We start from the raw sequence: 12,805 nt of genomic DNA, 5'->3' as shown, positions 1-12,805 counted from the left end.
TTGTGGTTACCGGAGTTTCTTTAACCATCTTTCCAGAAGTTTGAAAAAACTGAAAAGAAATGAAGTTCTAGCTTTTATGCACGGATGGCGCCAATGAAGAAACACTAATCGACCCCGGGCAGATTATGGGTAACCTGGGGGTTAGATAGATGTTTCCCACGAGGGGTTAGACCCGGCAAAGATGGTTCTTCTGATAACCTGCAAAACAGACACCGTGAGCTCGTCACTGAGAAGGGGGGGTCCTCCTTGTGACCACCCTCCGGCGTGAGAATCATACTAGATTGCTCTTGAATATAAATGTATATTAAGAGATTGCTAGAGCAGATATCAGGTATAATATGTAATACGAGATAGTATATGATGATAAGATGATAAGATGAGATGATCATACCATTTGGGGTATTTATAGCCGAAGGTAGGTTTCCAAGGAGGTGTAGCCGGCTGAATAGTATTCCTGTTCTACCAACTGTGGCCTACACACGTGCCATGCTGGTAGTTGGTGGGTAGGCAGCGGCTGACAGTGACCAGGCCTGCTGTGTACTATTCCTTTTCCACAAACTGCCGGCTATGCACGTGGTATGACAGGAGTTGGTGAGTAGGCAGCGGCTAATAGTGACATACAGTACAAGAGCATGCTGCTCGCCATACTGCTGTCAATGAGCTGTCGTATCTTTGGTCAGATCTTTTGCCCATACCTCGTCAGGTACAGTACAGAAGATCTTCCCGTATCGTACGGACTGGCTTATTTGGGCGGGAGTATTCCCCCTCCCGCCTTTGTGCGGGATTGTTCCCGGCTTTGCTCATTCCTTCAGGTGACAACTGAATTATTTGAGAGCTAAGTGCCTTGTGCGTGTAGCCTTGCTGCGCGGGTGGCCTTCCCTGATGGCTTGTATCCGCAGCTGCGGGAACAGGCGGAGTACTTCACCATTGGGAGGCATTTCCTGCGGGAACAGCTTGCGTACTGCGCGTAAGGACGTCACGTCTCTGAGCATGGTGGGTCCTGCGGATCCAGTTGGTTTCTGCGCAGACGTCTCTCTTCAAGGTGAGTCTTGCGGGTCCAACTGGGCTCTGCTGGGACCTACCTCTTCACTAGGTAAAAAATAAAAAATAAAACTACATGACCCAACCTGAAATCTTTTATTTATTTATTTCGTATGTGAGACTTGAATCTATGATCTCCGCCTTTTTAAATTGAAGTCTTTAAGTGTGTGACTGTGTCACATCTCATTAACGACATCGTTATTTATTAACTAATTAACTTTTTGAATCAAAGTTACTATAAGTTTTTTGTTCAAATTGTTTTATTCAAGACTACAGAAGTAGATATCACTTACGTTTGCAACATTAGTTCGTCCAACAATCTAGTTTATCGTTTTGTTCTTTTTCAAATTGGTTTTCATCCTTTTGATATTATTTTAATCTATATAAAAATTATTTTCTTGACAAAAGAAAAAGGCGTTCTGTTGTTCTTTATGCATGGCCGTTATGCACTTTTGTTGATATTTACTTACCATTTATCGTCAAATATTTCTATATGAGAAATATTATTTTCTAGTAGAAAAATACTATAAAATAAATTTTACTTACTCTTGGAATATATAGCTACATTTTTAATATTGTCAAATGCTTCTTCCATTCCTTTTTCCCCTTATTTTTACACAAATTAGAGATTTTAAATGTTTAAAATATCATCAAGGACCCATATCTCATTTTTTCAAATTTCATTAAAGAAAAATATATTCAATTATTTGAATGACGAATAAATTTTTTATATGTCAGTTGATTGGACGTGTTTGTACGTGTTTTTAGAGGTGATAGTCTAATAATCAATTTGAGAGCAAACCTGTGTTTGTCCTGTGTTTATACGTGTTTTTAGAGGTGATAGTCTAATAATCAATTTGAGAGCAAACCTGTATTTGTACGTGATTTTATAGCAAACATGCTTAAGACGATGATGAAGCAATATTTTAAGGGCTAAGGTAGATAGCATAAAATTGCTAGAAGAGTGATAATACTTTTAAAATAAATCAGATTATAATGATTACATATAAAAGGAGTATAGTTATTTTTCGTTTTCTAATTTAAGAGGAGTTGGTTATTACATATCTCTCAACTTATGTCATCGATCCTATTGAGTCCATCAAAGCGACTCGGTTGTTGGCCTACCAATATAATCTTTTAATTACCTTTGACATTCACATTGAGGATAATACCAAATTAAAGTATTAGTTGAAAAACTCAAATTTATAGAGGAAAAACGAATCCTTAACCTTCCGGACGGTTAAAATGATAGATGTTCGTTCATGCGTGACACCTGTTATTAATTAATTATAAAACTTCTCGTAAGTTTGAGATGTATATGATATTAGGTAAATACATTTGATTACCCAAAACGTACCCGACATTTGTTACTTGTTAAAATGAAATACATCAATATATTATTATTTAGTTTAAAAATATTATGAATCATATTTTTGAAGTTGTAATAAATTTGAAATTAGTAAAAATATGAATAAATAGAAATATTGTTCTTTGTATTGAAGTCGGCTTGAGGGTTAGTTTGGGATTGGTTTCAGGGAATGGGTATGTTTAGGGTTGTAAATAAACTACATATTCAACAACAGCTAGTGAACTGTTTGATAGAAAGCTCGTTTATACTTGATTGTTTAATAAAATGAACGGACATAAATACAAAATTATGTTCAATTAGTTAAACAAACTAACATGAATAGATCCTTCGTCCGTTCAATTGTGTTCGTGAACGTTCGGTAATGTGTTCATGAATGTTCTTTCATATTCATTTGTATATGTAATCTAACCCTTTTATATTCTTTAATTAATTACGCCTAATATAAATAGCAAACTATATTTTCATCTTGTTTTTGTATTGTTCTTATTCTCTTCCTCATTATTCACATTGATGAATACATCGGCCTCAATATCTAGGCTCCGCCGATTTTATTTGCGTTCGTTTATGTTTGTGAATCGTTCGTGAACACGTTCATTTCCTTAATGAACGAACGAAAACATGAAATCTCGTTCGGTAAGTGTGCTTGAACCGCTCATGAACACATTATATCCTTGACGTTCGAGCATGAAAAAAACCTTATTCGTATTCGTTTGCAGCCCTAGGTATGCTACCTAATAGTATTCAACCACATGAGTTATTAATGAAGATCTCCGATGCCCGTAGAAAAACACACAAACCCGAGGTGTAATGATAATTGGATGCATGGCTGCTATAAGACGTGTAATTTACAATTTTACAATCAAATACTAACTTTAATCATTCAGAATTTCTTTTAATGGCATCGAAAGATTTTATCGTAAGTATCCAACAAGATACTAAAAACAATATAGCACAATGCAAAGTCCTAACGCCAACTATTATTATTATTATTATTATTATTATTATTATTATGTTTTAGTTTGTATTGGACTTCAAAAATGCAACTCAACTGATAAAGTTGTTCACTTATTTATAACATAATTAAAAACATGATTTCAGATGTCCATTAAAATGCTAGTCACAAGCCCTAAAATTTTAAAAGATTCTCGTAGACGGTCTAGTTAATCCATATTAAAGTGTTAACATTGATATCCTCCATCTTATTAATCAAATTAGACCAATTTATAAATAATTTAATAGGAGTCATGAACTCTAGAGTTCAGTTGTACCTAACAAACATTATGTGTTTTAAATGTGTGATAATAAAAAAATTAAGTATATAGTTCATGAAAATTACATCTACACAGAGAACAAATATAATAATATAAATAACAGGCCAAGATATATTAATTGTTTACAAGTTATAATCATCCTTTGATTCTATCAAATCATTGCAATTATCCTAAAATGTATTAACAAACATCAATCTAAGAAGAAAACCATAAATCAACACCTTTACTACACTCTTTTCACTACCAATTATTTGGCTTCCTGCTCAATAATTCCATATGCAATCAAGATCAACTTGTCCACTCATATTCATACCATAATCTACCATTTCTGTCTTCATATTCCCATCGTTGTTCGCGTCGAGAAAGATCTTCAAGATTGACGGGTCTTGCATCCATGCCGAGTCCAAGCTTTCCATGTTTGGAACCATCGTGTTCGAGGTCCAGCTTCCGATCACTGCTTCGTTGTTTGGATCTTGTTCTTCGACGGATTCGGAGAAGCAGGTCACGTGTGAATTCTCTGTTCTTGATCCTCCAACGACACTTGAAATTTCCATTAATGGAGGCATATCTACGGAACCAAACTCGCTTTCGCTTTTGTTTCGATTATTCATCTTCATCAATCCAGAAATTGGGATCTTTTTTCCACCAGAACTTTTGTGAAAAACTCTGCTAATCACCCACTCACCCTGTAAAAAACATGTTTAGAATTCGGACGTAAAAAAAGAAGACAAAAACCATAAGTTTGTCGAATAAAATAATGAAAACCAAGTAAGATATAATGTTGTATTTATTGACAATTCATACGTTATGAAAAACAAAACCTAATCAAATTATATCTTTTAAGTATAGTGATTATATGATAATAAACCGTATATTATTTCTAATAAGATAATGGATTTTGATGATCATTCTTTGCTAGATGTCACAAGATTATTATTTACCGACTATTTATACGAGTTTATAAAGATGCATAATTATATTATATCTTCCAACTATCATAATAATATAGCAATAAACACTAGCTAATGTTCATACCTTGCTTGATTTCTCAATATTATTTACAGAAAGCTTCCCATCTAGTCGATATTCATGCATCACCCAATCGGTCTTTTCGCCTTTAGGAGCTCTTCCTTTATAGAAAACAAGTGTTTTCTTCATTCCTACAAGTGATTTCTCTTTGTAAATTCCTTTATCTTTTCCTGTAGCTTTCCAATACCCTGCACTTGTGGCTCGGTTTGTCCTCGATCCATTCGGGTATTTTCGATCACGAACACAAAAAAAGAACCATTCTTGCTCACCGAGTTTCGCCTTCCCTACCAAACCAAACAATAAAGTTAATTTCAATATAGGAAAAAATAGAACAGAGCAAAAACAGGGAAATATTATAATTTAAGGAACATAGTATACACATGGAAGTTCCCATGGCTCGACTTTGTTCAAATCAACTTCTCCGATCGCTCGGGCCACGAAATTAAATTCGGAAACCTTGGGATAAAGGTAGTGAGATATGAGTTCTTCATCGGTTGGATGAAACCGGAAACCGGGAGGGAGGTCAATTTGTTCTTCATGATCAAAAGTGTGTTCCATTTTTGGTACAAAGGTATTGTGGAAACTGAAGAAGAGAGCAATAGTTTGTTTGTGAGTTTTGAAGATTGTAAAGAGGGGGGACGAACAGAGGAACATAAATAGCGTTTTGGTGGAGAAACGTGTTTTATGAAACTACTTTGGTTGTGTATTTATTTAATACTTATTTTCGTACTTTTGACTACATATATAATGTGTTATTTTGAACCATGATTTATCAAGTAAGTTGTTTGTTTATAAAAGGACACAAAAGAACCATGCACAGAAAATATATCACACCGTTTCAAGTGTCAAACTCGAGTAATCGTTATAAGTAGACCAAAGATTTACTGCAGAGTCAAAACGCCATTAAAAAGAAAACGAAGACAGAAAGAAAAAAAGAAGATAAAATCGTTATTTTAACGAAATATATGGAGACAGTAATTTGGTTACTATTATGTGATAATAATGTTGTCAAATATTTTAGTTTTTAGTTTGGGATATTTGTTACTCATTCCTCTTTTTAGTTACGAGTTCATCTTTATCCAACTTTACGCGGAATGTTTATTTATATCTTTACAATTTTATTTGTCTATTAAATATGTATTATGTATTCAATTAACAGTGTTATTTATTGTTTAATATAAATACCGAACCAAGTTAATACTTGTCACGTAACTTTAAATATTTGATTAATAAAATGCAAACACCAATAAATCTATATCACATAAAGTTTAATAACTTCTGTAAATACTATCTGTAAATACTACAGGTAATTTTATTGTAAAAAAGTTGTTATATTTCACATTTACTTTCTAAACCAGTTATATTTAATATTTCCTTGTTTCCATAAATTCTCTTAATATTTTGTAATTTATCGTATAACTTTTGTATATATGTTTATTAAAAAATGAGTAAGAAAAAGCTTATAACTAAATAACATTTACTAAAATCTTTATATTTCAATTTAAACTAAATAGTGATAAATAGTTTGCTGAGTGAATTTAATCAATACGTATTAACTCGTTCTAATAATGGTAACAAATAATGAAGTGTAAAAGTCAAATTTATATTCAAGTCATGACTCGTGAACAAATGTGAATCAGGCTATTTGATCTGACCTTGGCTTTCCCTCAAAAGTTGGTAGCTAATGTGATTGATTAATAGTTTTTGTTATCTAATTTAAAAATAACTAAATGAGCAATTGTATTTTTCATAAGTGTTGGTCAGCTACGCAATTTTAGTACAAAAATTATTTTTTTTATAGTTGGACCCTTAAGGTTTTTGAATCTTGTCATTTTCATCAATTTCAGTAACCCTGTTAATTTTTAATTATATGAATATTTCATAATTAACAATCTCAATATACTTTATTAATAATAATTAATAAAATGTTTATTTTAATGATGTATTAATTTTTTTAAACAACTAAATATACTGTACACCGGGGGGATTAATCCCATAACCATCAAATTCACGCCTAAACCACTATACCATCTCACTAAAATAGGAACAACTACTTATATGTTATTACTAAAATATAAAATTGATTATTTACCTATTTTTTAACTAGCATTTTTTTCTACTAAAATTCGGGTTTGGATGTTTTTTTTAAGTTCTCATTCTAAACTTTATTTTATTTTTTTTAAATGTATTTGCCAATATAAAATCATTTATATATATTAAGGGTAAAGTTAAAATACAAAGGACAACAAAAATGAGAATAATGAGAAGGAATCCAGTCCATTGATCTTAGACTGAGATTAATTAAATAAATAAAAATTTATGAAAAGGGCATTAAGGTAATAACCCATATTTGTTGACTTTCTCTCTCCACATGCAAGGCACATGCCAATTCCCCAATCATTTTAAAATGTCCATAACCTTTTCATACGACATTATTTTTTAAAAAAAAATTCACCATAATAATAAACATTTTTTTATCTTTAATATGAGTATCATATTGTTATATAAAAATAAACAAAATTAATGGATTTTTTAATTGTGTTTTTTGTTGTTCATTGTGTCATTGTGTAATATGTTGTTTCCATTGTGTTTTACATTTCAAGTCATTGTGTTATATATATTCACCATTGTGTGTTACGTTTTAGGCCATTGTTTATTCATAATCTTAGAGGCCCTGCACCGCTGCATTCAATTGCTCTGTCATAAAGAAAGGGAAGGAAATCTTATACGTATTCGCCATTGTGTCTTACGTTTTAGGTCATTGTTTTATACTTATTCACCATTGTGTTTTACGTTTTAAGTTATTGTGTAACATGTATTAATGGCGAAAAAAGACACAATGGTGTGCGAAAAGACACAATGGCGAAAAATGACACAATGGTGTGCGAAAAGACACAATGATGAAAAAACACACAATGATAAGCGAAAAGACACAATGAAGAAAAAGACACAATGACGAAAAAAGACACAATGATAAGCGACAAGACACAATGGTGTGCGAAAAGACACGATGATAAGCGAAAAGACACAATGGTGTGCGAAAAGACACAATGAAGAAAAAAGACACAATGACGGAAAAAAACACAATGATAAGCGAAAAGACACAATGGTGTGCGAAATGACACAATGACGAAAAAAGACACAATGATAAGCGAAAAGACATAATGAAGAAAAAAGACATATTGACGAAAAAAGACATAATGATAAGCGAAAAGACACAATGGTGTGCGAAAAGACACAATGACGAAAAAAGACACAATGATAAGCGAAAAGACACAATGGTGTGTGAAAAGACACAATGACGAAAAACGACACAATTATAAGCGAAAAGACACAATGGTGTGCGAAAAGACACAATGACGAAAAAAGACACAATGATAAGCGAAAAGACACAATGGTGTGCGAAATGACACAATGACGAAAAAAGACACAATGATAAGCGAAAAGACACAATGGTGTGCGAAAAAACACAATGGTGTGAGAAAAAAGACACAATTATAAGCGAAAAGACACAATGGTGTGCGAAAAGACACAATAACGAAAAAAAGACACAACGATAAACGAAAAGACAATGGTGTGCGAAAAGACACAATGACGAAAAAAGACACAATTATAAGCGAAAAGACACAATGGTGTGCGAAAAGACACAATGACGAAAAAAGACACAATGGTGTGCGAAAAGACACAATGACGTGATTTTTGTTTTAAATTTTATATAACAAAAATCATACTCATATTAAAGATAAAAAACGCTTGTTATTTTGATGAATTTTTTTTAAAAAAAATATCATACGAAAAAGTTATAAACGTTCTAAAATGATGGGAGTATTAACATGTGCCTTGCATGTGAGGAGATAAAATGTGTACAATTACCTTTATACCATTTTTCCTTTGGTCCTCACTTGACACATGTCAATATTTATGGCTTCTCATACTTCTCATTTTTATTACCCTTTATAGAATAATTTGACCTTATATATTAATAGCTTTAGTATCCTTTTTATAGACATAATAATCCAAATATAAAAGTATTAAACAATAAGTAATAATATATGTGAAAAATGTATTAGATATATAGGGGAGGGTTATTTTGAGAACCATGATGAGTTTTAAGAACTTTAAGAACTCAATTTTGAACCACACATTTAATTAAATGATTTGAAATATGTGGCTGAGATTAAATTTAATTAAAAAATGAAGCAGGAGAGAGAATAAGTATTTTTGATAATTACACAAGTTTAAACGTTAGTTACACATGTGTAAAAAGTCGATTCGGTGTGTAAAAAAATACCGTAATTTTTTGTACATCACTTACACTTACGTATTACACATGTATAAAAAAATTCGAAAAAAAAATTTGTTACGTTGAGTTCTTTCGAGTTCTTAAAACTCAAAGTGGTTCTCAAAAGAAATCAATCCTAGATATATATTTCTATTTATACTATCTATACAAAAAAGTTATAAATTTACAATTTATAAGATTGAAAAAATTTTCTTTATAGGTTGTATTTATAGTTTTTTCATATTTATTTAAGAATTAATTGCAGTTTTGACCCCTTTTGTAGAATCCAAAACACAGCTTTCAATCACATGGTGGTTTTTTGCATTTATGGTCCTCGTGATGGTCTTTTTTTTCAAATTGGCTTTGTCGTTAGTTTTACTGCTTGTTTGATCGTCCAAAAAATGGCATAATGGTCATTTCACGCATAAACCAAACACTGGTTCAATATACCTCCCCCCCCTGTGTTCGTTCACATAACACAACCCTAATAACATACCCACCATAGTGTCATTTAATCGTCAACATCTCGTTGTGAAATCGTCCAATGGCATGGTTAATTACGATTCACGCTAACACCCGACTATTCTCAGGTATGAATCGGATTTCAATTTTGAGTTATAATGAGTTTGGGTGTGTTAGGAAATGTGAAATCGGCTTCGTTAATCAACTTCGATTACTAATCAAGTTCGGGGTTGTTCATTGTAGCCGTGATGTTGGTCGATCTTTCATGGACCCACCTGAGCGTTGACATGGTGGTTTTGATGAACACCTGGTTGAACGTGGTCTACGCCATTAACTTAAATGCAGTTGAACACGATCATTTGTAGTGGTTGTTTAGGGTTGTTTGGTTATATTATTACTTATAATCTATAGCGAGTAGTAATTAGGTCTTATGATGAACTAAGAACTAACAATCAGGTCTTTTGTAATATGTAATTAGTAGGTGTTTAGTTTAACTACTAGTGTGTAATATGTGTTACTTATGTTAATGATAACCTACTAATGATAACTTATCTTTGTAAGTGCAATGTCAATCTTCATGTTTAAGGAATGGTGTGTGTGTGTGTCTACATATATGTTTGCAGATTTTGTGATGGTTATTGAATATTTGTAGGTGTGGATTAATTGGCAGATTATGTGTTGGTTCTTGCAGATTTTGTGACGTATGTATGTATATATATGTATATATGTATGTATGTATGTGTGTGTATTATGTGTGTGTATCTGTATGTAGGTAATGTTGTGCAAAGTCAAAGTTTAAATTTGGAAAGTCAAACTTTGTGTTTCAATTGGTTAGTTATATATATTATCAAGGTTAGGATCAAACATAATGTGTGAATTTGAATGTAATAAGCAGGTTTAATTGAAAGTCAATGACTCAAACAATGTCAAACTAGGAAAGTCAAATGTTAGTTATTTTTAAGTTTGGAGGGAAAAAACTAAAACTGAAATAAGGAAACATTATCAGACCGCAAGATTGTAAACTACAAGGTTATTAATGTCTTTTCACACGAAAACTTAGTTTGGGCCTAATGACTAGTTCGAACTAAAAAAAAAAATAAATAAATAAATAAAGGACCACCACGGAGTTGAAAACTGCAATCTGGGTTTCACCACAAAGACAAAAATTACAGTTCGATTACGTTCAATTGATCATTTCTCAGATGAGATGTTATAAGGTTTTTTTTTGTTCTTAATGATGATTATAACAGATCGATTCTACGGTGAATATATTAAAGGTAATTAACAATCCATTCTTGCACATGGAGTTAGTTATTTATTATAATATCTGATGAATATATTCCGGCCACTTTGTTATAAGCATATTTTATGTTTTCTGAGATTTTCCGGCCAATTTGTTATTGTTTTGTTTAGTGAATATTAAGAAGTGAATTTCCGTCCAATTTCTTAATTTTTTTCCGTCAGATTTTTTTACTGTTTTCTTTGTCCAATTCTTAAATTTTCCGTCTAATTTCATATTGTTTAGTAAATACTAAGAAGTGAATTTCCGTCCAATTTCTTATTTTTTTTCCGTCCAATTTTTATTGTTTTCTTTACTAAATATTAACAAACATAATTTCCGTCCAATTTTTGATTTTTTTTCCGACCAGTTTTGATTCATATAATAATAATAATACTAATTTAATAATACAATTTCCGTCCAGTTTTGATTTTTTTTCGTCCAATTATCAAAAGTCAGAAACTTCAATTTAATAATACAATTGTTTTGAATGTTTAATAAATTTGTTTGTAAATTATTTGTTTCATATATAATATTAATCTTTAATATTCCATAAATTAATTATAAATTTACTAATTTTTTATTAATATTTACTAAATTATAAATTTACTACATTTACTATATTATAATATTGATGTTTAAAATACATATTAAAGTATAATATTGATCTTCCAAATATAATTTATTCTAGAATTTTCTAAAAATATAAATGTACATTAACTTAATCCGTTATTAGTTGACCTGTTTACTATAATATGAAATTCAAATTATATTTAAAGCTTTAACTATAAGAACGATAATTAAGGAAATAATTTATGTTTTTATTTTGTTATTATTTGATTCCTAAATTACTCAATGTATTATTATTAAATATTAACTGATTTTCGAAAAAACCTTAAACATGGAAATATTAAATAATAGAATATAATACATTCTAATAATACTTTTTTTATAATCAATCGGTTATTTTCGGACATGATTATTTGAATATAATTTATTTTTTTAATTTATAATATTCAATGTATAATTATTCTAATAATAGTATTATTTATAATCAATATGTTATTTTTGGAGATAATTATTTACAATAAACATGTTTATTATATTCAAACTTATGTTTAGAAAGTTTATATACATAATACATTTAACAAAATTAATATTATCTAATCCGACTATGTTTTAATTTGTGGTCAAAATTTTGAATTTCAAATAAGAACAAATTAAATTCTTGATTTTTTTTACAAACTATTTTTGTTAAGCAGTCAATAAATTAGTTTAAAATGGATTTGACATTTCCATAATAACAGATTATATTTCAAAACATTTTAGAGTTAAATACATATTTTTTTAATGGTTTAGCTCGGGTTTGATTTTATTTTTTACACACACACACACACACATATATATATATATATATGATTTCTTTTGAGAACCGCTTTAAGTTTTAAGAACTCGAAAGAATTCAACGTAACAATTTTTTTTTTTGAATTTTTTTTACACATGTGTAGTACGTAAGTGTAATTAATGTACAAAAAGTAATTTTTTACACACCAAATCGACTATTTACACATGTGTAACTAAAGTTTAAACTTGTGTAATTAACAAAAATACTTATTCTCTCTTCTGTTTCATTTTTTAATCAAATTTAATCTCAGCCACATATTCTAACTCATTTAATTAAATGTGTGGTCCAAAATTGAGTTCTTAAAGTTCTTACAACTCATCAAGTTCTCAAAATATCCCTCCCTTATATATATATACACACACACACACTTATTTAGCAACCGATTTTATGATAAAGTTAATCTTTCCAAAGTCAACATAAATTTAAACAATCTTTCCAAAGTTATTTGAAAATTCATTTATTGTAAAACGTTTTTAAGTTTTGCAAGTTTAACAAAATATTAATGTTAGTGATTTAACAAAATATTGTTGTTAGTAATTATAAATTTACTAATTTTTTATTAATATTTACTAAATTATAAATTTACTATATTATAATATTGATATTTAAAATACATATTAAAGTATAATATTGATCTTCCAAATATAATTTATTCTAGAATTTTCTA

General features: G+C 30.2%; 1 protein-coding gene across 1 annotated transcript; it reads right to left on the bottom strand.

Moving 5' to 3' along the window:
* Window positions 1–3,741: 3,741 nt before the first annotated feature.
* LOC143536784 (NAC domain-containing protein 79-like) lies at window positions 3,742–5,334 on the bottom strand. The gene is made up of 3 exons (XM_077030699.1): window positions 5,091–5,334; window positions 4,717–4,994; window positions 3,742–4,367 (listed from the first exon to the last, which is right to left on the bottom strand). The coding sequence occupies exons 1-3, from the start codon at window positions 5,266–5,268 to the stop codon at window positions 3,945–3,947; spliced, it is 879 nt and encodes a 292-aa protein (XP_076886814.1). The 5' UTR covers window positions 5,269–5,334; the 3' UTR covers window positions 3,742–3,944.
* Window positions 5,335–12,805: the final 7,471 nt, after the last annotated feature.

This window comes from Bidens hawaiensis, unplaced genomic scaffold, assembly GCF_021521415.1.
Source record: "Bidens hawaiensis isolate Kalapana, Puna unplaced genomic scaffold, B.hawaiensis_p1.1 tig00010928_1, whole genome shotgun sequence".
Classification (NCBI taxonomy): Eukaryota; Viridiplantae; Streptophyta; class Magnoliopsida; order Asterales; family Asteraceae; genus Bidens; species Bidens hawaiensis.
This window is presented reverse-complemented; position numbering and strand designations above follow the sequence as displayed.